This window comes from Equus asinus, chromosome X (genome assembly GCF_041296235.1).
Source record: "Equus asinus isolate D_3611 breed Donkey chromosome X, EquAss-T2T_v2, whole genome shotgun sequence".
Classification (NCBI taxonomy): domain Eukaryota; kingdom Metazoa; phylum Chordata; class Mammalia; order Perissodactyla; family Equidae; genus Equus; species Equus asinus.
This window is the reverse complement of record NC_091820.1, coordinates 915001-941350: the sequence shown is the minus strand read 5'-3', so window position 1 is coordinate 941350 and position 26350 is coordinate 915001. Positions and strand designations below refer to the sequence as shown.

The 26350-nt window shown below is 49.4% G+C and overlaps 2 protein-coding genes across 2 annotated transcripts in view; both read right to left on the bottom strand.

Moving 5' to 3' along the window:
• Window positions 1–3024, bottom strand: LOC123285073 (uncharacterized). Its single transcript, XM_070502908.1, has 3 exons — window positions 3000–3024; window positions 2000–2556; window positions 1–1949 (listed from the first exon to the last, which is right to left on the bottom strand). The coding sequence occupies exons 1-3, from the start codon at window positions 3022–3024 to the stop codon at window positions 1404–1406; spliced, it is 1128 nt and encodes a 375-aa protein (XP_070359009.1). The 3' UTR covers window positions 1–1403.
• Window positions 1–26350, bottom strand: part of CD99 (CD99 molecule (Xg blood group)) — a 35159-nt gene continuing 8809 nt past the window's right edge. The window contains exons 2-10 of the mRNA XM_070502666.1: window positions 19792–19824; window positions 18721–18768; window positions 17575–17619; window positions 15977–16045; window positions 12802–12846; window positions 11977–12030; window positions 9279–9392; window positions 3779–3835; window positions 1–3217 (exon numbers count right to left, since the gene is read on the bottom strand). Of these exons, the coding sequence (XP_070358767.1) occupies window positions 3192–3217; window positions 3779–3835; window positions 9279–9392; window positions 11977–12030; window positions 12802–12846; window positions 15977–16045; window positions 17575–17619; window positions 18721–18768; window positions 19792–19824 (491 nt within the window). The 3' untranslated portion in view covers window positions 1–3191. The remainder of the gene's footprint in view (window positions 3218–3778; window positions 3836–9278; window positions 9393–11976; window positions 12031–12801; window positions 12847–15976; window positions 16046–17574; window positions 17620–18720; window positions 18769–19791; window positions 19825–26350) is intronic.

Sequence of the window (26350 nt, the reverse complement as noted above, 5' to 3'; positions counted from 1 at the left end):
TTTCTTAAATGTACAGATTTATTTATGAATGAGTCATAATTTCATATACGTTTACAAAAAATACCCATTCTTTCGCTATTCTCTTCTTTCATGAGACATTTATGCTGATAATACGATTGCAAGGCTTACAAACACGTCAATGTTATTCACAGAGTTACAAAAAGGTTGATGCATTTTTTTCTCCTTATTATAAAGCAAGTCGGTGTGCAGAATCTGACCTCAAAGGCAATCCTTGATGCTTCGTTGGGGAGGAATGTGGCTGTTGTCCAAGAACGGTACCTCTTTTTAACCCAAATGTTCCGAGCTAGTTAACAACAGGACCCAGTCGTACTGGAGAAGGCAGACCTCAGCCCATGAGAATTGACTGACCTCATCATTTGATGGATGAGTGACACATCTGTTACACCCTCTAGAATCCAGGATGTCGTGTCCTCCACTGTATGCACCTGGGCCCCAGAGGGAGGCCAATAGGTGTTGGTTGCCCGAAACAATGAATGCAAATGATAAATAACCAGGGGTCTCGATCCTTTCTTCAGCCTGTTTCACACGCTCAAACACAGAAAAACAACAAATACCGAAAGAGCCCGACAATGGTCCTCATTGATATCTTGAGACTCAAGCTCTGGGAGCTTTTAGACAAGGAGAGAAGCAAGGACCCGTGAACGGATGTGGGTGTGGGGAGGGCTGGAGGCCTCGACAGAAGGGGGACACCGCCGATGCCCACCTGCCAAACTACGGGCGGGGCTGATGAGCTTCAAAGAGCAAAAGACCCAGAATGGACGGCTGACGTCTCCATCCCAGCCCTTTCCCCACATCCGGAGATCCGTGCTGGCAGCCCACACAGGTGGGTAAATAACAGCCCACCTTTGAAGTGGGAGAGACTTGCGTGGAACCTGACTTTGCCCGCAAGCAGCAGCTCCTAACACCGCTACGAGTGACAAGATTAAGTATTCTCATTCTGCGGGTAACTATCCTAAGAGCTTTTGTTAGCGCCGCTGCAAGGCAGACTGAAGACATCCTAATTTTTCGGCGGAGGGAACTTTATGGATGAGGTCCACGCCGTCTACAATATCAGGGCTTCTCGACTTTCTGAGGTCAACACAAAAATGCAAGCAAAGCCCTTTCCAAGCTTCTCTATAAAAGCACGCATTTTTGGAAGCACTGGAGCGTGTGCATCGCCTGAGATGGGGAAAGGCTTCTAAACAGGGAGGAGTCGTCGCTCATGGCAAGGAGGAAGACTGCCTTCAGTTCCTTCCAAGCTGTCGGAAAGGATCTAAGGAGATTCTCTGCCGAAGAGCAGTTTTACCCTGCGGTTAAACTGAGCTCTCACATCAAAGCAGTTATACATTTTGGAAAGATGATAAAAAAAAAAAAAAAACAGTTCACAAATTCATGGCATTCACTCACGTGGAAGAACGAAAGGGGAGTATCTGATAAGGAGGAGCATCTTCTGAGGGGGAGTATCTGGTGTGTGGGGAGGCGGAGTATCTGATGCAGGGGAGAATCTGATACAGAGGAGTATCTGCTGAGGAGGAGTATCTGATACAGAGGAGTAGCTGATGAGGAGGAGTATCTGATACAGAGGAGTATCTGCTGAGGAGGAGTATCTGATACAGAGGAGTAGCTGATGAGGAGGAGTATCTGATACAGAGGAGTATCTGCTGAGGGGGAGCATCTGATGCAGGGGAGAATCTGATACAGAGGAGTATCTGCTGAGGAGGAGTATCTGATGTAGGGAGTATCTGATACAGAGAAGTAGCTGATGAGGAGGAGTATCTGATGTAGGGAGTATCTGATACAGAGAAGTAGCTGATGAGGAGGAGTATCTGATACAGAGGAGTATCTGCTGAGGGGGAGTATCTGATGCAGGGAGTATCTGATACAGAGGAGTAGCTGATGAGGAGGAGTATCTGATACAGAGGAGTATCTGCTGAGGGGGAGTATCTGATGTAGGGAGTATCTGATACAGAGAAGTAGCTGATGAGGAGGAGTATCTGATACAGAGGAGTATCTGCTGAGGGGGAGTATCTGATGCAGGGAGTATCTGATACAGAGGAGTAGCTGATGAGGAGGAGTATCTGATACAGAGGAGTATCTGCTGAGGGGGAGTATCTGATGCAGGGAGTATCTGATACAGAGAAGTAGCTGATGAGGAGGAGTATCTGATACAGAGGAGTATCTGCTGAGGGGGAGTATCTGATGCAGGGAGTATCTGATACAGAGAAGTAGCTGATGAGGAGGAGTATCTGATACAGAGGAGTATCTGCTGAGGGGGAGCATCTGATGCAGGTGGTATCTGATACAGAGGAGTATCTGCTGAGGAGGAGTATCTGCTGAGGGGGAGTATCTGATGCAGGGGAGTATCTGATGTAGGGGAGTATCTGATGCAGAGAGCATCCGATATGAAGGAGTATCTGATGCAGGGGAGTATCTGATGCAGGGGAGCATCTGATTCTGGGGAATATCTCAACACTGAGAAATACTTGTCGCCGATACGACAAGGCAAGCTAAAGGAAAAGGGCAGACAAAGAAAACCCTGGAAATAAAGAGCTGGCACTCAGGTGGATCATTCGTCCTACAGCCCAGAAAGGGGAACATGGGATCCATCCCACTAGTCTTCACAGCCTTCTTTAAAAGTCACCCCAGAGCGAAACATTTAAGTAAAAAGTACTCGGTTTCTAATTTCTTTTTATTCGTCTGGTGTGGAAAAAAAAAAAAAAAAAAAAAAGTCCTAACCAATGAAAGAAATTTGGAGGAAACTAACAGAAGGCTTACCTCACTCTATAAAACGGTCAATGTTAGGGAGGTCTCAGGCGGGTTCAAAGCACTTTGCAAACGGCCCAGAGTTTCCCCTCAGGGGAACTTCAGTGGGGTCGATATTCGAATGACTTTGTGGTGGCCGGCTTTGCACATGACACCGGAAACCCCTAAGGGCCATGGAGAAGGCAAATGCAGGTCCCCTCTGGATGCAAAACTCATTGTCAGTCCACATCATCTACCCGGCAGGGAGACGGGTGCACACATGTCAAAATTAAAACAGAGCATCCGACTGGAGCGCAGGTGTGAATGGGACAGGCCGGCTCCCGGGGGCGGCTCTGTCCTCCCCTCCCGAGGGCCGTCTTCCGACAGGGGCAGCAGGCAAGGCTGGGAACGCCGCTGCGGATGTCAGAGCTGCTCTTCCCGCCCAGCTTCTATTTCTCCAGAAGAGTCCGCTGAACTGCCCAGGACAAGGAGACAAGAAGATATTTTTACCAGGGTTTTTTTTTTCCTGCTATTTCCTGAAGTCATCCTAAATCGCAGAACGCCCGTCTTTAACCCTGAAATGTTTTCATAATTTAAACAATTTCCTCTCTACCCGATTCTGCACCTGCTTGGGAGGATTTTTGTACCAGTGACCACAGAAGGTGACAAAAAATTATATCTCGGAAGGTGCACTTTTAATCTTTGCTGCACCCCAGCCAGCTGCTGACTCTCTGGCCACGCATTAACGGGGGTGGGGGGCGGTGCCCGCTTGGAAAATTATCCTAATTGATAGTTAAAGAGAGTCTCCAGCATCGCTAGGTCTCAACTGAAGCTTCAAGCTCCAGTTTGTACATCAGTCTCCCAGAAGGAATCCCCTTGAAAGCAAGGAGACACCAAGAAACACATCCGATGCCATAAACCCGATCTGAGAACGGGGTTGGGGTTGGGGGGGGGCAGGATGGCGGGGCCGGAGTGCGGTTGGAGGAAGCAGAACAGACAGACCGACGGGCGGGTGATGCTCAGCATCCCCTCTTACCGGCTGGCTCGGCGTTGGTGCTGTGATGGTTTTCCATGTTGACGTCCCCTTGCTCGGCTGGAAGCAAGCACAAGAGGGTGAATACAAAGATAACACACCCTGGTCGTCATTCGTGGGCCGAACCGGCCCCGTGCCCTCCTCCCCAACCCTCCCCTCCGAAAGCCAAGTGAGTGAGCAGGAGCAAGACACCGCCACCCAGGAAATCAGAGCTCCAGGGGGGGCCTCGTGGGGTCCCCATTGCTCGCTCCTGGGTTGTCTTTCCTTTAAGTTCCAAATTGCTACTGCAAAATTTTTTAAAACACGCATCGACGCCGACACGGCCATTCCCACACACGTTCTCCAAGGCATCCGGCATTGAGGAGACAGAATTCCAAACTCACGAGAGATGCACAGACGAGGTGCACAGACGAGATGCATTTATCTCCTTCCTGCTACGGGACAGGTAAACGGTGCACTTTCAACACGAGAGGGACCTGGGTGAGCTCACCAGATCCGTGACTTTTTTCCCCCCGGTCACAAAGCTTGCATCTGTATCGAACCGCGGTTAGAACGCCTTGGCGAGCAAACTCGCGGCACGGCTTTGAATCCGGGCCACAGGAAAACGGCTGGCAATCCGGGTGAGGTTGATTCCCTCATCCGTAACCCCCGCCCCCAACCACGAAGCGAGACCCCCTTTAGACACCAACATTCTAAGATTAAAAAAAGAAAGAGGAGAGCGTCGGAAGAGTTCCGTAAAAGCATCGCACGGCGGCGACCGTGCACGTCCCGTCTTACCCTGGCGGGGCAGGCGGTGGGTCATCGCGACGGGCACATTTCAGGGCAAACTGTCATGGCAAAAAGTCCTAAATTTGCTTTCATTTCACAGGGCAACTAATTTCCCTACCAAAAAAAAAAAAAAGAGCAAATGGAAACAGCAAAGGTGGTCGTTCTAACAGGGTTGAGAAATGCTCCATCAAACCTGGCTGTCCAGGGGGTAAAAAAAAAAAAAAAAAAAAAACTCATTGAAATCAACAAAGCATTGCAAGGCCAAAATCCACTGGTGGCAAAATTTATTTCCAATGAGTGGGAGGCATCTTTTGTTGTAAACAGTGAATAGACATTTGGAGGGGGGGGGCCGTGTTCGTACTCCATATTTTGGCATTGGCGTCACAAATCCCCGGCATCCGGGGAGAATATTCTGCAGGGACAGGTTTGGGGCTGTGCCTTCCAGGGAGCGAGCATCCTGGCACGGGAGAGGTCTCCACCCTCTGGGAGCAGGAATTAGATTCAGAATACGCTTGGGGAAGGGAGCAATAATGTGGCACCGTCATTGGCTGTATTAAAATGCAGCTCTGTCTCCAGGACGGTTTTCCAAGAACCCCCAAGGCTCTGGCTGGTGGGGACCACTCTTAGCTGGAGCTGATGCAGCCCCGGCAAGGCCAGCGTTGCAAAGGGAGGGAGCAGATAGGAGCCTTGTGGTTGAGGATGCTCAGCCGGACCCCCGCCCCCCGACCTCCCAGAGGAGACCTGTGCCAGCCCCGGGGACCCAAGCAGCCACCCCCAACGCCGTGCATCCCAAAGACGAGAACAGGTTCCCAGAGATCCACCATCCATGCCGCCAGCTTCAGCCTTCAAAACTTAGAAGGTCCAACACGCCGCATCTCACGATAAGATAAAGCAATTCACGTGTTTTTCTTTTAGGCTCAGCGTCATTCGTAGCTGTGAGAGCAATGCCAGCAATGGTGGCTCAGGCCGGTCTCTGTGCTGGGGAAATACTTGTGCATATGCGTAAAACACACTTGGGGCCACGGCAGGCCCCCATCTTTACGTCATCCTGAGGGTGACGGTTCCCTGCTCGCAGGGATGCGCAAGGATGCAAGGATTCTCAGCCGTTCACAAGATCTGGCCGCCCACCACTTCTCCCGATTGACCTTAAAAATGTGAAGATGGTGAGATTTGAGGGTTATTCCTAAATATGTGGGGTTTTTTCCACCCCTGAGACTGGGAAGTTCCCATATTTGGAAAAACTGACCAGAGAGAGAGAGAGAGAGAGTTAGGAACTGCTTTCATGGGAAGTGCAGTGATAAATGCAACCTAAAAATGCAGGGGCTGTGAAATCGGAGGGTTAAAAATTGCATCGGTGGCGTGAAGAGATGGAACCTTATAAGCGGAGCTGGCTTCACCCCAGGACACTGCAGGGAGGGTGGTGGCCACCCGGTGCCCTCCTGCCTGAGTTACTGGCAAGGATGGACTCGACGGGGACAAACCCGATTAATACATGGAAGCCGCCCACTCCATTTCTTCCTGTCGGATTTAATTAAAAAGAAATCTGCATCTCTCGTCATTTTCTGAAGCAACCCGCGCCTTCCTACGACATAACAAGCTGCCATGCGTCGAGAAGGGAGAAAACGCAACAGAAGTCAAGGTACGGAATCCGCTCTGGGAGAAGCACAAATCCGTGGCAATCGAGCACAAGAAAAGGACAGACGCCAAGGTTCGCTTTAGACGGGAAGATCTCGCAGCCCGCACAGGGTTTTCTGCTCGTGCCTATATCTTCTACGCGTCTGAAACGGAAGATGGAAAAAGAGAAAAGAAAGTAAACTTCCGAGAGGTTTGCTCCAGGGATGAGCCAAGGCCCCAGGCAGCAGCCACGAGCTGTTAGAAAGACATCCTCGGGGCTCAGAAGGAAAGCGACAGGCGTTTAAAGAGCGAAATGCAGCGGGAAGCTGGAATCTGACGTGGACCCCAAAATTAAGGAGGGGACAGAGGGAGGGGATAAGGTAGGACACACCAGTAGCTCATTTCACCAAAACCCCAAGACACAGCCATCAGCCAACGATGCTCCAAACAGGGGGGGCGGACGTGCATGAGCAACAGGAATCAGCCGCCACGCGCACGGCAAGACGCCTTGTCCACATCCAACGACAAAAGCCAGATGCGCTCTGGCAAAGCAGGCCAGGCTCCGTGTCACCCGTCACCGGAACCAGTTACTCAAAGCCAGCACGCTGAAACGCAAAGACGCCCATGGACCACGACGCCGTGTCCGAGACGGCATTAATGAGCCAGCACGCCTGCTGGAGACTAACGTTGCCGCCCATTCAACAGACACTACGCGTTTCAATACCCTGACCAGGTCCTGGAAAATCAGGCTCCCCAAAAACGTCCACTATTGCAGAATAATGGTTTCCCCAAAGTATGGTTTCTTTAAGGATGGAGCAGGCTGTGGCCACGCCCTTCTTAGGAAATGTCCAAGCTCACAATTTCAGATGGGCTCGCACATCCTAAACGTGACCATCACAGGAGGAAAACCCATAAAACAGTCCTGCACACACCCCAAAGGTTCTAGGATCTTTATGCTCCCCGTTCCTGGATTCCACATTTCAATTCTACCTGTGTTCATAAAAACGCGTCACCGAGACAAACACTGAATGCATTTTATAATACGGGTCTTTAAAAGCGGAATGTCTGTCCATGGAGTCAGGAAAGTACTCTTCTGCGTTAAGAGTCTTGGTCTTCTAGGACAATAGCACCTAATTTTCTTTGTGTTAACGCTGTGCATTTTACCGGCTGGAGACCGAAGTGCCTAATTGTTGAAGTCACCAGTACCGGCTTCCTTCCCTGGTGAGGGTTTGCCCTTTGCCTTCTGCGTCTACATAAGCTCGAGATCATGACCCCCATAAAAACCAGGAGGAAAACTCAAGACTTCAAGTTGCACCTCAAGCAAATTCAGCCCAAGAAGAAGACAAGATGGTAGACAAGATTCTAGGGAAATGAATTTAGCTCCTCAGTAGCATAAGTTGAATCCTGGACCGTCTTGAACCAATTCTTCAGAAAGGATGCTTTTATTTTGGAAAATGGTCGGTTCAACTATTTCTCCCTGAGCAGCTTTCCATTTTCATGCCCGCTTCTACTCCTGCAATGGACAGAGGGCTTCAACCAAAGACCGAGACTCAAGGATGGGGTTGGGTGGAATGGACAGCACTTGGTTTTCCCAACTCTCGAATCCCATTTCCAAATATTGGGCGACGTCAAGTCTACTAGGATTCTTGGGTGCTTCCTGAATGCCTTGCTTGGCATATGAATGTGGACTAGCACCACAATATCCCAAAGGTCCTACACCCCATACACAAGGTAATAGAAACATTTTTGCAATTCCAGAATCCAACTGGGGTTCAGCTACAGATGTTTAGAAAACTTGCCACGCATCCTTCCCTAGTTCAACACGCCTTTCTCCTGGCTGAGCATCACGCTCTGAGTTGAGCATCTTCAGAGAGGGGAAAAAAGGTAATTGAAAAGGAGACACGAATTCATTTTAACCTATTCATTTAACCTCTCTGCTATTTCTAGGAAAAGCAAGAGGAGATAGGTGTTTGGTGCCTGGTTACATGTGGGAAATGAGATGCCACTGGGCACCCTTATCCTCTATGACAAGAGGAGGGAGCTTACTTTAGGTCTCTGAATCCAAAGGCTGTAAATAGTGTTTGTGGACCTCGAAGTTTGGAATGATGGAAGAGGAAGGGTAACCCCCATCCCTGTGGTCTATCGCCTCCATCAGCATCCGGTCAAACCTTTTGGGAATTTCCCCAGAGGCCTCAGGAAGTGGTCCTTTAGGCGGATGAGGTCAATGGCTAACTATGAATAAGGACTTAAGATCATCTTCAGGATGAGAAGTTCAGACACCAGAAGGCTCCTCAAAGAACGAGGGGTATCCACAGTCCATGAGACGCCCTCTCCCCCACAAACTACATCGCAGCCCACCCTTTGTTAGTCCTGCAGGAACGAAGACAAGATGGAGACAGAACCTTCCAAAGATGCATGCACATCAGCCGCGTTCAAAATAAGTAGAAGTCACTGACATCAGGGCAGATCCTAAGTAATTTAGGGACTTTTGCAAACAATGTCTCAAAACGCCCAAGGAGGGAGTTCCAATCACTGGTAAGAGTGACCTTCTCCATATTCCATATTCCTCTATAAGTCGTATATCCCATCCAAGAACCTTCCTTAGTAAAAAGGGAATCTGCTGCCCTGTGTTTCGATTTTAATTCACTTGGGTGGAAAAAACAATATGGCGGCCCCCTGGCCATGGCTCTTCTCCCAATGATGAGGATGATGGTGCCTCTAGACAAAGATGAAGAAATCCTAAGAGCGAACGTTTCTTCAACACTCACTCTCTGCCAGGCAACCTGTCAAGACTTTCACACACGACCTTATTGACCCACACAAAAACTCTACGGCGTATGGACTATCATCTCCCCCTTTATGGATGTAAAATCTAAAGACTGTGACCATGAGTAACCTGCACACAGTTTACAGCGCTGAACACAGGACGGCGCCGGGATCGAAGCCAGCCAACCTGATCCCAGCATTCCAGCGATTTCACAAACTATCAGCCACCTTCCACGTGTTTCATGCCAACCTGAGTTCTGCTTGGGTTTAGTTTTTTTTTTTTTTTTTTTTTTTAAGAAAGCACAGTTTTCAATTAGTGAGGCACAAGGAGAAGGAAGCAGGGGAGAAGCCTTACCATTCTCTTTGAAACACAACTTCTTTTTCTGGTAGGCAATAAAGCTAGAGATGGCTCCGGCCACAGCGACCACGACGGCCCCCACGATGCCGGGGACCACCCCGGGGGAGTCGGCTGTGGGGAGAAGCACAAGGCAGTGTGACGGGGAGGGAAGACCACTCAAGGAGAGAAGACCACAGGGCAGGGTCTCCAGCTTGCAGACAGCAGACGGTGGCACTTCCCGGCTTCTGCGATCACGCGAGCCAATTCCTTATAATCTCTCTCTTTCTTTTTATCTACATGCATCCCGTTGGTTCTGTTTCTCTGGAGAATCCTGACTCACACACACAGCATCCCCTCTCAATCCCATTGAGCAATTTCCCTCCAGCTGAGCAGGCAGCAAGAGGGGAAGAGAGGGACCCCGGGTCTCAGACGCTCTGGTCTGGCTGACCAGAGCCCTGGGGCCATCTATGTCCGTTTTTCCGATGGAGGCAGAGACTCAAGTGGAAGCAGCTTGCTCGAGAATATGGAGTAAAAAGGACAGAGTAGGATCCCAACCAAGGAGTGCCTGGTGCTGGGACGTATGCCACCACTTCCGCTGAGGTTCCCTGCAGACGTGTGGTAGAGACAGCGGGGTGACCGCCATGCACAAAGCTTCCCAATGGGTATTTGAGGTCCAGCTCTGAGGTCCACAGAATAGCATCCCTCCGCCCACATTTATAGACTGAGCACCCAGGATCTGCTAAGCAGCGTTCCTGGTCGTGGGTTACCGGGAACAAAGACAGACAGCATCCTAGTGGGTTGAGGGCACAGGACGTGCCTCGGGTAGGTGACAGCAGGAGGTGGTCCCTCTGATTCGGTAGCTCAGGGACGACCTTTCGCATAAGGTGATGCCGAAAGGGGGGCCGGAATGAGGAGAGGGAGCGAGCCTCAGGAAGATGTGTAGGAAAGGCTACAGGTCACGGGCAGGACACCCAACATCGGGCATTAAAATCGGATCAGCCCATAGGATAGTAGTTTCGAGCTAAACTGGAACATGGTGGCATTTCCTCTGAGGACACGTGGACAATGCCCAAGGGTCCGGGAAAGAATTCCAGGTGATCCATGCTACGCGGACATTGACGTCCACGAAACAAAACCCCACTCTTTTAAATTGACCACATGCTTATGAGCGTCTACCCCGTGGAGACGTAAGAAACCCTTCTCCCTCCCTCGATGTGCTGTGGGCAATCCATGTGCAATGCTTGCACAGTCTTCGTACGGAACAAGGTGATCTGCCACATGACTAAGCTTTTGGGGACAATCACTAAAACCACGGAGCCACTCAGAAAACACGTCCTCTTGCCTTTATTCGGGGACCAATGTCCGTTAGTGGAAAACGAAGAGAACTTCCCAATTCTAGCTGCCATATTTGAACCCTAAGCGTTTCCCCAGATAGAAAAGTCTTAGCTTCCCCAAGAGGAAGAAAAACAAATACTTTGCTGGGTGTCAGCAAAAACATCGCTTCTAACACCGACTGCCGGTGGTTGCTTTTGCCCTGCTGGACTTCAACGTACGCAAATCAGGGTCACATCGTAGAAAAGACGCTTCAGGCTTGGCCAACCCTCCTGATAAAGCCACGTATCCAACAGAAGCTAGAAATGAGGAGTCCAAGAAGGATGGCCCGAAATAAAAGTGCTAGGCGTAAATCTTCTTGGGGCATTTCCTCCTGAGTGGCCTTCTTGTTCCAGGCAAGGATGACGAGCAAATCATCACCTCTGCAAGGAGAGCTTAAAATCCAAGATGGTGACCTTCAAAACGGCAAATCCATAAAATCAAGGGACGCTGCTCGCGTTTCTCTTTCCAAGATGATTCATCACACGTTCTAAGAATTTTTTTCTCCAAGAACTTTAAGAACGTTTCGAGACTATTCATCACACATTGAAGACTCCGCGTCTTAACATTGACCAAAACGGCAGAGAGATGTTAAAAATCTTTGCCCGAATAAATAGCTCATCTGCCAAAGAAAATGCTTAAAACGAGCGATTCGGCCAGAAGCAACGCGGAAGCGTGACCCGCAAATTTTTTTTAGGGACACGAGATACCAAAAGACGAAGCTACCGTCCTTCCTTCCTTTTTTCTTTCTCTCTTGTTTTTTAGTTTTTAAAGGAATTCTTTGAATGCTTATTTTTCTTATCCCTTATAAGGGAACGGTTTGTGAAAAAGGAGAAGTGAGATAAACCATCTGTTCTTCCATGTCAAGAATACAACCAATCTTAGCAGCCAGGGGGATTTACAGTCACGGCTCCAACCTCCTCATTTTCTTTGCTCAAGGACAAGAGGGAACCCAGGATCCGGCATAATGGGCTTCTGTGCCCAAGATCTGCTAGAGGAACAGATCTCACCACGTGTGGGGATGAGGTTGACCGGGGGGCCTGGGGACCAGACTATCAGGCTCGCATGCCAGCATCTGTGGGTCACCAGGCGGGGCACTTTTTAGGGAGGGAGGCTGAACTGAAAATGCGGGTCATGTCAGCACCCACTTGCTGGACATATGGGGAAGACCTCAACCGGCTACGTCAGCCACGCTCTTGAACACACGTGGCACGGAGAACCACGCCTCGTGCCAGGATCTGTAGGAAGACGGTGCAGATGCCAAGCGGCAGGTCAACCACGGCATCCCCCTTTTCTCGACAGCGTGTACAAGAAGCCCCAAAGGTCATAGACCCGGTGTCCGTACCTTGCTCCCCGCTGCCGTGACCCTGGCCTCCATGGCCACCGCCACCTCCACCACCTGCTGCAAGAGAGGAACAAAAGCTTGTTGACAAATTGCATCAGGAAGATTTTTGGGAAAGGAAGGCTCATACCAAGGACGAGCTCCTGTGACCCTGAGTTGGGAAGGTATCTTAACAGAAACGACCACGGGACGGACTGATGAGGCCACTGAATACCACGGAGCCCTTTTCCTCCGTTGAGTGGGGACACCCCGCTCTGCTGAAGGCATTGTCCATCTCGCTCCCATTTGTCTGAAAACCAGGCTCAGACCGCTCCTCCCACGGCCGGTTCCAGAAGACCCAGCGAGTCCTGGATGCCTCAGGGATTCTGTCCCATGAGCTCGGGGAGCATCCCAGCCAGGGCCCTGGAGCCCACCAGAGACCCCGCCCATGACTGTGGGTGACCCAAGGTACATTCCTGTTGGCTCCCGGGACATACAAATATATATTAAGATAAACTATAAACACAATAAATAAACATGAGCATATTGTAATTATTATAAACATCTACGATTATCGTTATGATCCGCTAGAGGAGAGGTCTGAGAATCACCCTCCATCCCCATGGGAAAGGAGGGGAGTTCCACCAACTGTGAACACAGCTCCCAGGGGCCAGTCTCACGGTCCACACCCCAGATGCCTCTGCAGAAGGCAGAGCTCGCAAGAGATTCTCAGGCAGCCGGCGCTGACTTTGCTGACGGCCGAGACTTTGGACCGTGCTGTGATTCTGGAGAGGATGACGGTCATGGGGGACGGAGGGAGGAAAGAGACAGGGGAAGGGTTCGATTTACCTCCACCTGAATCCCCATCAACGAGGTCGGAATCTGAAAATCCACCTAGAAGGAAAAATACGGCGTCAGCTGTCGTGTTGGAATTGTTGGCGGTTGAGGGCAGGGAGGGTCTTGACGTCTGGGAGTAAAGGAAAACACCACGAGAATCAAAAGTGGATCTGGGGAGACCCGCAAAGCTACTACCTTACGGAAGAAATCTTTCCAATATGCAATTACGATGAATGCCCACTCCATTTTAAAACTCCTAAAATCGGTCTTACCAAAAACGCTGCTACTAAACCTTGAAAAGATGACCTCAAATGAAACGGAAAAGTGCCTGTCCATCTTTGGCACGAATAGCCATAAAACAGTCCTAAAGGGATCTACCTGGTTCAGACTCACCGCAAGGATGGCCCTAATTTTTCACCCTCCTCATTGAGGGGGTGCAATGTTCTGCCCACCCCATGACCCTGGACTCAGCCAGGTGACTTACTCTGGGCAACCGGATGTGAGCAAAATGCAGACAAAGAGATACTTAAACAATAGCCTCTATGGGGCTGGGGCTTCCGCCCCTTGAGAATGAACCCACGGGAGGCGGGTGTAACGATGCGAGACACACAGGAGGAAGACCCCTGTCAGCCCAGCTGAGGCCACCCCGGAGAAGTCCAGCCCGGAAGACCCACCAGCCGACCACAGATACACACGAGGACCAAGCCCGAATCAGGCAAGTCCAACCCAGACTCGTCAGACGCACCAATTTTTGAAGTTCTAAACCACTGGGCTTGAGGATGGTTTGCCAGACGCCAATAGCCAGCGGATACGCACCCAATTTCACCCATCAGCTTAAGAGAACCTAGCATGACTAAGTAGAATTTATTCCGTGAATGCAAAGGCGCATTTTCTCTAAAGACATCCTTCAATACCACGTGCCATAGTCATGGGTTAAAATTTTGAAAAAATGACCACCCGTGTGGATGACCACATGCCCTGATTTATTCCTGTTTAGGAAAAGAAAGGGAATTGCAATAGAAAGATAGTTCCTGAAATAAATATCAAATTTTTTTTTTTTTAAAAAAAAGGGCAATTTTCTTTTCTGTAAAGGTAAATCTCTTTGGGTTTTTGCTTCAAAGTCAGGAATGACAAAAGTCTCCTCTCTTCTTTCATATTTAATGCTGTCCTGGGTTTTCCAGCCAAGGCAGCATGATACAAATACAAGGAAATTGTAAAGAGAAGATATAAACATGAAAAGGGAAAAGATGAAAAAAATCGTTTGCAAATAACACGACAGTCTTCTTAGAAAAGATAAGAAATGAAGGGAAAACTATTAAAAGTTACCAAGGGATCATCCTTAAGTAGTTACTTAGGAAAAATGTACAAAATCTGCTCCATATTACAGAAATAATGAGACAAAATGGACATAAAAATGCATTCATAGAAACAAATAAAAACAGGGAGGAAATTTACAATACATTTAAATATCCGAAGGAGAAAGAGTCACATAGAATTGAATCCCAAGGAAAAAGCTCAATTTTGCCAATATGTCAGCACGCCATGAATCAGTTTACAGCGGTGAACAATTCAAAGGAAAATAAAAAGAAGGTTTTCTTTTTTCCAAGAGGGGAGAGGGACAATGACAAAATGATTCCAAAGTCGAAACGAAAAAATAAAACAGCCACAAGCCAGCAGTGGAGCCACACAAGCATAAAAGACGCCACAAAGATTTCGAGTCTTGCTTGTCAAAAAACAACGTTAGAAACATTCAAAGGCAAAAAAAAAAAAATAAGCGGGAAAATATTTTCATAATAAACGTTTGAAAATAATATCCATAAAGAAACGAGGCAGGCTTATAAACATAAAAGGAAATGCTGGATATCTTAAAAGTATAAGAACAGACATCCCAAGCCACCCAAACAGCCCAGAAAAACTATAAGTGGTCACTGGACGCCCTGAGTTTTCTTTTAAATTTCAGAAATAAACACGCGAAACCAGGACAAGAGTGGCTGAACGTTTTCCACGATCTACAGTGACACATCGAAGGACGAAGGGGACACGTTCTGAGAAATGTGTCTCTAGGCAATGTCATCGTTGTGCGAACATCATAGCGTGAATCTACACAACCCGAGCTGGTCTAGCCTCCTACGCACCTAGGCTGTATGGGATTAATCTTATGGGACCACCAGCGTCTATGCGGTCCGTCACGGACCGAAATGTCGTGATGCTGTGCACCGCTGTATCGGACAAGGGTTTGCCGGTGGTGATAACCAGCATGGGTGATGCTGTGAAGACGTGGACATTTGCACACACAGCTGGACAGACGCGGGTCAACTGGTACGATTCTGCCAACAATTGTGTAAAAACGTCAAAAACTGAAGGGGGTTCACCCACACTCCCCGAAACAATTTGACTTCTAGAAATCTCTTTTGGGGAATAATAATAATAAAAAAAAGCACGCATGTGCAGATGGCTTAAATTTGCTTTGGAATTCATCGTTCTAAAATATCAGAAGAATCATAACCTTTTCAAAATGAGAGATTGGTTACGATAGCATTTAATTGCCATCGAAAGTTCGATGATAAAACTATTAAGTGATACGAGGAAATGTTGATGGAATATTAACAAGCAAAAAATAATGTCATGACTATATGAACAAAAGATAGACACTTTTACTTAAAATTTATTTAATTGAAATCGACAGATATACTACTGGACAGAATAACATCAAAATGTGGACAGTGGTAGAACACGGAGTATTTATATTTTTCTGTGTTAAAAATTAAACCAAAGAAACCCACTCCAAATGTGAAGTTCCAACAACCATTCAATTCACTAAACTGGTGTTGGCCAAATTACTCTACCACGACGTGTCGGAAAAAGGCAAAAAGCTTTAAAAAACAGTAGCTTCTCTACAGAGAATGCACAACGTGGATCCTTCTCTCCACATTGATTCCATATATTTGAACTCTTGCATTTCCTTTTTTCAAGGTTCCATAAAATCTTGGAAGTATAATCAAGTTAAAAATCAAAATCTACTCAAAAAACATCTTTTTGGAAACCGCCTTCCCCTGCTGGGAAATTGGCGCAACCTTGCACAGGGGGTCCACCGTGAGGAGCACCTGCCAATCTCCCCTCAGCGGAGGGGGAAACCGCTCTTCTCTGGAAAACACACCGAGGGCCTTCGGGGATCGGGGGGTCTTACCAGAAGATCCAGGCTGGTTGGGGTTTGGAGGAGGTCGTGGCTTGGGTGGGGCGGGTGGCGCAGGGTCATCTGCAAAAGACGAGAGTTGCAACGATGAGCTCTTCGCCGTCAAGAAAACAAAACACCCATTTGCACGCCGATGGTTTACCAAACAGAAATCGGAGTGCGTCCTTTCTCACGGTGGGCGTACCCACACACGCAGCCACCTGCCAGTTTCTTTCCATCGCCATCCAGCGGGAACACTTCACCTCACCTATTTCCGACACAGACTAAAAGCAGGCGTGCGGACCAGTGACAGAGTTTTCGGGGCCCAGGGCAAAATGGAAACGCAGGGCCCCTTGCTCAAACGGTATGAACAATTTCAATATGGCGGCCACAGAGCATTCAACCAAGGATGGGGCTCCTTCCGAGTGAGCGACCACACAGGTCCCGCGCCCACGAAGCCAGCGCTGGCGAGACCACTCATGACTGCTTCATGGATTTTTACGTTGATTACATTTTACCTAAAAATATATTTTTAGGGAGGAGGCTGGAGGGAAGAAGCAAGAATCCCAATTATCATGGTGGTCGCACCGTGTCATTCTTTTTATGTCTTCAGGCACAATGTAGAAATATTCTTGTTTCTGTCTTGTCCGGTTGCGGTCAATGGGAATCCTCATCAGATGTTGATATTTTGGGAAAATTGTTTATTAGTAGAAAACCTTTTTTTTTTAATTGATTTATCCTTGTGGTCCTACAACATCTCCGAGAGCCTGTGTTCAGTTGGTAGCTAATAACAGTTGACACCCCATAAGCCTGGTGCCCACTGCCGATGACAAGGACAAACTGTGTCAAGCACTCTGCTTGACCGTAACCATTCTGCCAGAGGACGTCCTTCTGTGGGGTCAAATACAAGGGATGCCCAAAGCACAGCCACCTATTTTCTCAAAACGAATGAGAAGCAGACGCCACCACTACAGAGTTTAAAGAATGGGAAAACCCACAGTCCTGTGTCCGTCAACCTGAACAGCGGAGTCACAGAGGCGACAAGAAAGGAGGTTCAGTGTTGGTTTCGGTCAAGAGAAGTAGAGCGTGGGTGCATAGTCCCAACTTTTTAGAGTTCAAAGGATGCAGGGAGAAAGAAGGTCTTTTAATTGGCAGTGGTTAACTGAACCCGTTAAACTCGATCCTGAGTTCAGTCTCCACAGGCTTAGAGTGTTAGCACATTCTACAGAGCCGAGCCCCACTCTGGCCCTTGGGACCGGCTCTCACTGAATTCCTCTCATTTCCTCCCTTCTTCCCTCTTCATCTCTTCCTTCCCCTCCTTTTATAGCCCCACCGACAATTTAATTAACATCTTGCCTTCCCTAACCCCACCCGGGGAAACCCCTTTTCTGGAAATTCTGGCTCATTCTCAGTTCCCGCTGTTTCTCGGCACTTTTATGACCGATAACGACGCCATAAGAATATGCTCCGTTGCTCTGTGCGTCTTGAGACCTTGAAATAAACGGAATCCCGCTTTCACCCACAAAGAGAGAGAGAGAAGTCTCTTTGAAATGATCCTAATTTCACAATAATCACCCAGCCGGCCACAGAGGAAATTAAAACGAGGTACTCACTGCTTCCTCCACCCCCAAGGGCATCTTCCAAATTGAAGTCATCGTCTAGAGGAAGGGAAACCGGTCGTTAATGCCGAAATTCTGGGTGAACCCCTTACTCCACACAGACCGAGCTGGAATTCCAGCCCCGCCGGCCCATCACCGCCTCCCGGGACCTCCCACCCCACCATCACCCCTTCCCACGTGGTCCCCAACATATGCAAGGCGGACGCGAAGAGGTCCGCGGCCAGATTTGCGATGGAGTGCACCTAAAAAGCGGTTCTACTGACTCAACCAAAGGAGGCGACGATTCCTGATGCTTCCAGAGGTTGCCGCCTTAGTTTTCAGAACTTTTCAAGTTCTAGATACGTCTGGGGGGGCACTTGGGTATCCGCCCAACGCAACGTACTGAGCTGTTCTGAAACCCGAGTGGGAGCACCGGCTCTGCCCCAAGGAGGGCGTGACGGTGCAGATTCCGCCGTTCAACAACGCCTTGTGCGGCATCCTCTGTGCGCCTGCACGGTGCCGAGACCGGGGTCTGGACCAGGCGGATGCTAAGTCCTTCACTCCTGAGATGACTTTCCACAGGGAAGCCCAATAATTAAATTCAGAACTAAATCGAACAGAACTATTCAAGTTAAAACAAACTCAGACAGGGATAAGAGCTGCATAACTCTGGGCATCAGTTTTACTCCCAGTGGCTAACCACCAATGGACGTGACCTTCGGGCAATTCCATTATACATCCTTGGTTCCTGACTTTTATCTGAAAAGATCAGTGACAAACAGCAACAACGTCCTAGACGCTGAGATCTGAGTTTGTGCGGGGCCGGGGGGGGGGGGTTCCATGGGGGTCTCGGAGCCTAAAATTGTTTCTCCTAAGCACCGAGTATCCAAAAACAGGAATGGACACTCAAAGAAGAGCATCCAGGGGTGTTTTGCAAATGGCCCAAAAGCATCTCCCAGAGGCGTCAGCGTCCATTCTCTTACGGTAACCGTTGCACTTGACAGTGTCAACGATGTCACCATGCAACTCAGATATTAACCAGACCACATCTGCAGCCCCACGTTCCTCATCTTTATAGCTGTAGACATCTCGTCCAGCCCTTAGGGAAACTGAGGCACACGAGAACGATTTCTCGGCATGCTAGGAACGTTCGCTTCTTACCAGCACCGGGTTTTTTGGGGGGTGGAGGAGTCGGTTTCTTGTCATCCTCTAAAGAGAAAAGACAGTTCAGTCAGTAAAACTTGCAGTCCAACAGCCAATTCTCAAGCATCTTCCATTTCCCTAAAAACAGCCGGGAGAATGCTGGAAGCCTCGCTTTTCCTGACGGCTCAGGTAGCGGCCGAGGACGAGAAGACTCTTGAGCCCCGTAGGGCCCACGTCAACAGGAACAAAGGCTGACGTCGGCCACGGTTGACCCTGAGACCAACGCCTCCCTCCCACGTCATGAGGCCGATGAGGCATTGCGCGAAGGAGGGGGCCAGCACAAAGACGACGTGGAGAGCCCCAAATCTGCCCGGGAGAAGGAGAGACGCGGGACCCCTGCTTGAAATACCATTCACCTTTATTATGTGGGACGCGCTCCTTGCTCCACGGAACCCTCACCCAGGGCCACCCCTCTGGGAACCGAAGCAGACCAAGTGGAGTTTGTAAGGACCAAGGATGCCCCCGACCACACGCATCTCTTCCCAGGGGCCGAGAAGGACTCCACCATTAAGAATAAGATTGTCCGCGTTGGTTCTTGGGGACTACTGTTTGTCCTCATCGTCCCAACTGAAGCCTTGTGCATTGGACCACAAGGAGTTTAAAAGATGTCCTGGGTTGAACACCGTGCCCCGCAAATTTAGGCAATATTTATGCCTTTGGAAATAGGGTCGTTGCAAATGGCGCTGGTTAAGATGAAGTCCTACTGGATTGGCATAGACCCTTAGAGGTCTGGTGCCCTTAAAAGAAGAAGGAAATCTGGATACGTGGAGACACAGACACAGAGGAGAAGCCACGTGAAGACGGCGGCAGAGACGGGAGGGAGGCGGCCCCCAGCCCAGGGACAGCGCCCCTCGCTCCCTGGTACCAAAGGGTGCCCACCGGGGACAGCCCCGTCCCCCAGGGCCTGGCAACTCTGCTCGGCATTGGTGACCACCACAGGGCGTGTGAATGATTTCCCGTTGAAATGTATTTACTACGTTCCAAGAAAATATTCATTGCACTCTCAAAAGCGGTTTTCCTAGCACTTACCAAGAAGGGCGTCTGACAAATCTAAATCTCCGTCTAAAAGAAAAAAAGAGTCCGGTTAGAAATGAGGAAAGTTAAAAGTAAACTCGAAAATTAAGAAAACAGTAAAAAAAAGAAAAAAAAAAAAAGCACAGTATTTTTGCCAGATTTTATAATGTTCGTGGTATGAAGCGGCTTTTAAAAGGCAGAATGCGTTGTGATTTCTCCTCTCATTCTAAATATTCAGTGTCACGCTTCAAAGTAAGAACGTTAGCTCGTGTTTGAAACAATCGATGGTCTTAGAGTTTAGCAGCCATCAAAGTCGTGGGAAAACATGATAATTCTGCACGCGCGTTTCTTCTTTCAAAGGAGATCCTTGGAAATAGGTGAGCGACAATTTCCAATACACGATGGAAAAAAACATGCAGAACAAATGCGTCCTTTTCATTAGCAACTTCTCTGGAATGACACAACCAAAGCACGCTTCTTGGAGAGGCCCCAGACAAACCCAGAAAACCGTGCAAATGTTTTTAATCTCTGCGTGTGGTGTGCATATGTGTATATGTGTGGCCTGTACGTGTGCATATGTGAATGCATGTGTGGCCGTGGTGTGTGCACATATGTGGAAGCGTGTCCCGTGGTTTGTGTGTGCATGCGTGTGGTTTGTATGTGTGCATCTTTACGGGCATGCGGCTTGTATGTGTGCATATGTGGCGGTGGGTGTGGCTGGTGTTTGCACACGTGCAGCTGTGGCATACGTGTGCATATGTATAGTGCGGTTTATATGCATAAATACGTGCCAATACGTATCCGTGTGATCTGTGTACATATGTGCAGGTGTGTTGCGTGCCCGTGTGTAGACACGAGTTATGTGTGGTTTGTGTGTACGTATGTGCAGACGTGACTGTCAATGGGTGGGGTGTGTGTGTCCGCGTGTGGTTGTGTTTTCCGGTGCCTGTGTCAGGGCAGGGCGGGCAGCGGCAGCTCTCAGGCAGAGCCCGCGGTGGCCCCACACCAGCACCCACAGGGGGCTGTGCCCACAACCTCAGAGCCTGAAACGGCCGTTTCTGCACCTGCACACACGCCAGACCAAAAAAGACCAAACACAGTGACTGCTCTTCCTGCCACAGGCGGCAGAGTCCCTGAGGCAGCAGGCGGGGATCAACTCGTCCTGGAGACCCCCACGGGCACGTGCTTTCGCAGCTCACGATACACACGTGCCGTCACGCACGTTCACGCAGAAGCCCACAGCGGTCTCCACTCCCTCTGTGCGCTTCCCCCAAAAATGACGGTGCCCTGAGCTTTCCCAGAGGTTCGCCCTCCCTCGCCCCTGGGGTGACTCCTCATCCCGCGGGCTCGCCCGGGAAGTCAGGACAAGAGGCCTGAGACAAGGCAGTTCCAAGAGGGGACCACGTAGATTTGGGGGGGGAAAGGGGGACTGAGAAAGAAGAAGCGGAGAGGGCTCTTCGGAATGCTAAAAACCGACCGCAACGTAAAATACAGATCTTTACACGTAACCCTCCCAGTTCCTATGATTTTATCCTCATAAAGAGGATGGTCACGGACGGCACCACTGAGGAAACAAAATAAAACAGACGATCTCTTTGTATGGACTCATGTATGTATGTGCACGCATGTGAATATTGCATGTGGACATGTGTCTGATGTGCATGTGTGCATTGCATCGACCATGAGTGTGCATTGCACATGAGCATGTGTGTATGTATGTGTGTGCACGTGTCGGGCTGGCTGCTTGCTAACACCGTGTCCAGGGCCTGACACCTCCCCAGCCCAGCTCGGGCCCTCCCAACCTCCCCCTTGCCTCCTCCTCCTCAGCCCGCCTTCCTCCTGGATTCATCACAGCCACTGACCCGGAAGCCACTCTCACTAAAATGCTGCCTCCGCTCCCAGCCCCACCTGCCCTTCCAGCGGCCCCACCCGCTTTGACGAGGTCACAGCTCACCTCCATGCCCTCCACTGACCCCCACGTGGCCCTGACACAACCCAGCAACAGCAGACACAACGGGGATGCAGGGCAGACCCTCCAACCACCCCCGGAGCCCTCCCGACTCCACCCCCACCCTGGGGCTGCCTCTGTCTGCATGGCTCCCCTCTAGAGCCCCAAGGTCAGCCAAGGCGGGGGCGTCCAGGGCAGGTCTGAGAGTGGACGGGAAAAGAAAAACCATGTCCCCTCTCGCCTTCCACCCCGGTCCCCGCCCTGGGAGAACGCCCTCTCTCCTGCAGCAGGAGCTTGTATTCCAGCCTGATCTCTGGGCTGGCCCCACTCAAGACCACGGCGGGGCGAGGAAACCACACAAAAGACCCCCCCCCCCACCCCCAGCACTCAGCTGGGACATCCCCCCCTGGACCCCATCTCTCAGGACCCTCCTTGCCCCATGGGGGACCCACCTTCTGGAGACGCAGCCCCACCCTCACCATCTGCTGCTCCCCAGCACCGCCCCATAGAAATTTGGGGCCAGGGCAGGTGGCCAGCTCTCGGTTTCATGCAGCAAGGGACCCCTGAGTCATAAACAAGCCATTTAACCCCCCAGAGGCTCGGGTCCTGTGGACACCTGGAAGCCCAGTTTCTGTGGGCACAGGCGGGGGCTCCCCGACCCGGGCACCCACTGCTCCCCAAACTGGGGCCGACGGATGTGCAGAAAAGGCCCCCCGCCACACAGACAGGGAGCCTGCCGGAGAAGCCGGGTGCCCGCGGTGAACATCGAGGCGTGACCAGGCTTCCCCGGGAATTAGCGAGCAGCCCAAGTGTCAGCAGAAACCCGTGTGGCCTCTGCGGTTTTCCCCCCCGGCTGCAGATGGTGTGCGGGACGGGCAGTGACTCAGGCAGGGAGAGGCCACCGCCCGCCACCCGGACGGACTGCTGAGTCACCCTTGAAAGCGCCTGCCCCTCTGACACATCCTTTCAACAATCAATGATAGAAATTACAAATGACACAAGGTATGCTTTACACACAGAACTCATCAGTTAGATAGAGAAGCATCTAAAAGTAAAATGGAATAATTATAGAAATACCGTTAGAGTAGAAATAAAATATAAACGTAAATGATGGAATTTACAAATTCTGTAATCTACAATTTATAGAGAGAATTTACAAATTCTGTCATCTATAATTTACACATAGAATTTATAAATTCCATAAATAAGTATATAAAATTAAAGTGGAAATAAATTATGGAAACAAAATTAGAATAGAAATATATTTATAATAAATGATAGAAATTACAAATTGTGTAATTTATAATTTGTACATAGAACCTATAAATTATATAAAGTAGAAATAAGTTATAGAAATGACATTAATATTTAAAATAAATTATAGAAGTTGCATAATTATATGTCATTATAGAAATTGCACAATTATATGTAATGATAAGTTATATAATTTATAACTTATGCATACACCTTATAAATTATATAAACAAATATGTATAAGTAAAATAGAAATGAATTATGAATACGAATGAATAGAAACAAATGTGTATAAATAAAATAGAAAATAGACTAGAAATAAAACTAGAACAGAAACTCACTACACAGATTTATAACAGTAAATTATAGAAATTATAAATTACATAATTTATACACAGAACCTACAAATTATATAAACAGATGTATAAGTAAAATAGAAATAAATGACAGAAATCACAATAGAATAAATAAAGAGTAAAAAGAACAAATAAAAATAAATAATAAAATCAGAATGGAAATAAAAACGAGGCAGTTAGAGGGTTCCTCGGACCTTGAGATTTTCGTAAGAATGACAGAATAACACAACGATTCCACCATCGTAACAGCGGGCCGGGAAGAAGTTTTGGGGCGTGTTCTGAGCTTGCCCCTGGATGTGCCCGGGCCTTCCTAGATAACCCAGTTCCTCTCCAGGACTCTCCACTCGGGGTGGGTGAGACGGGGACCCCACCGACTCGCCCGGCCGCCCGCGGTCAGCGCCTGCGCCCGGGTCCCCACCCCGTGGGACGGTGGCACCTGCCCCCGGCCACTCCACTCCCGACTCCCGTCTAGCTGCTTTCTCGTGCCTTCCTTCCTTCCTCCCTCGCTCCCAGGGTTCCTGCGAGCCCCCCTAAAAGCAGCAGGTGCAGAACACCGTGCAGACAGACCAGGCGAGGACACGGCGGCCCCGTGCGTGCTCTGGGCTCCGCGTCCTCGGACACCGGGCAAAGCTTTTCTGGAAAAAAGGAGCCAGTCACCTGGCCTGCCCCTGAAAATCCTGAGTCCAGATTTTCGGGGGCTCGAGGCGGGGTCCCCTGCCTACAGACAATTCTAGTCCAAAGGCCCTGGGAGACAGAACAGAGGTGCAGGTGGCACCCCAAATTCTCCAAGTGAGGGACCCCAAGGGGAAGCCGTCACAGTGGTCAACTTCATCTCCAGCACCCATGCTCCCTTCCACTGGCCACTGCCCGCCCCCAATTCGGGCTGGCCCCAAATCACCCGTCAGATGGCCCCAAACTTTATCAGATCACGAGACTTTTGTGTCTCCGGAAACTGGCCCGAGGCCCCAAAATAGACGTGACAGTTCTGTTTATTAACCACAGTGCATTCTCATTATTGGTGGGAGTGACGTTCTGTAAGGGTTGCCGGAAACGCTGTATTCACCAATGTTCAACCACTGTTTTTAGAGAAATACAGGGTTCGGTTCCTGCAGCCTCAGGTCACATTTCCATTAGTCAGTCAACTCACCACCTTGTTTTATGTGTGTTCCTGTCTTTACATACTGAACTCGAAGCCAACAGCACTACAACTCTCGCCTGGCGTAAGCTCATGTCACACATGCATTTTCTCCGTAAGGCACCTCGCAGCCTTTTTGTGCTTTTAGGAACACAAGATAGCTCCTCAGCACTGCGCTTGGGGGCCGTTTCAAACAGCGAAATCTCCAGCCAAAAGCACAAAAATGTGGCACTAAAGAGACCATGAAAAGCACGGCTGTCGACAGTCTGAGAGCCGAAAGGTGACCGAAATTTTCTGCCACTCCATACGTGTCCAAGAACTTAAAGAATATTCATTTGGGAGCTAAGAAATAAGTTTCAGCAAGGAGGTGAATTCACAAACATGGAATCCGCGAATACCGAGGATGGACTGTATTTCAGTTCAAACAACTTAACCACAGCACTTCCTGTGGTCCTGTCCAACAGATGTAGCCATGCATCCCTCAAAAATTTACAATCACCCCAGCATCTTCTGAATGAGTGTCAGGGCCCTGGGAGTCACACAGTTTGAGCATCTGGGGCCTTCATTCAGATCCTCTACTTGGCCATAAACACCGATCCCTTTTTTCCAACACCAGAAAAAACTCCTATTCATGCCTCAAAGCCCTGAGAAAATACTGCCTCCTCTGGGAAGCCCTCCATCCTCCCTCCCAGCCAAGCATTTTTCCACAGGTGATCGCTGTGCATCTTACAGTATGACTGTAGCTCTCGGTTCTCGACTCTGGCTGCACCTTGCAATCCCCCGGGGGAGATTTCTTAAGTCTGCATGCTCAAGCCGTGCCCCAGGCCAATTGAATCAGAAAACGCAGAGGCTGGGACCCAGGCATCCTGGGATGCCAATGTGGGGCCAATTTGTATAGACCCCTACTCAAGGTTTTTAATTCCTTGATATGGCTTGTCTCTTCCCTCCCATCCCCGATGCGTTGGTCCAGGCTCTGCCAACAGCCTCAGTTTCTCCAACCCGCTCTCCACGCTGCTGACCACAGCGGGGTCTTCTGCAGGTGAGCGAGAATGTGCAACTGACAGCTTAAAACCCTCCAGGTGAATCTGAAACCCACATCCTGGCAACTGAGGCCATGTATCACGTAGACCCTGCAGTTCTGGCTTCCTCTACTATAAGCTTCTCTTCCTGGAGACTAGCTGCCCAGGGAGGTCCCTAGCCGCAAGGAGCCCTCTCTGACATCCAGGGGAAAGCGTGGTCCCCACTCCCCTTTACGACACTGCAGCAAAAGGAGTGCACCTTGGTTATCACTCCCCAGGCAGAGACGAGAGGGATGCGGACCAGGCACTTCTTCTCTGGGCCTCTAGCAAACAGCATGGAGAGAGTACGGATACCGCTTAAAGTTCCACCTGTGCCGGCTGAAGGCATGTGTGAGAGACCCAGTGGCGGGGGGGTATGGAGAGAGTTAGATGGGTGGGTGGTTGGGTGGTGGGTGGATGGATGGATAGATAGCATAGACAGATACATTGATAAAGATACCTAAAAGAAAAAGATAGATGTTAATTCTAAATGATGGAGGATAGATGAAGCATGGAGGAATGGATGAACCGATGGATGGGTAGGTGGGTGGATAGATGGGTGCATGGGTGGGTGGGTGGGTGAGTGGATTAGCAGGTGGATAGCTGGACAGACAGATGGATAAATGGATGGATGGACTAATGGATACATAAGTAGATGGATGCATGGGTGGATGGAAGGATAGATGGATGGATGGATAGATGGATAAATAGATGGGCAGATGGATAGATGAGTGGATGAACAGATGGATAGGTAGGTAGATGAACAGATGGATAGAGAGATGGACAGATGAATGGATGGGTGAGTGGATGATGGGTCAATGGA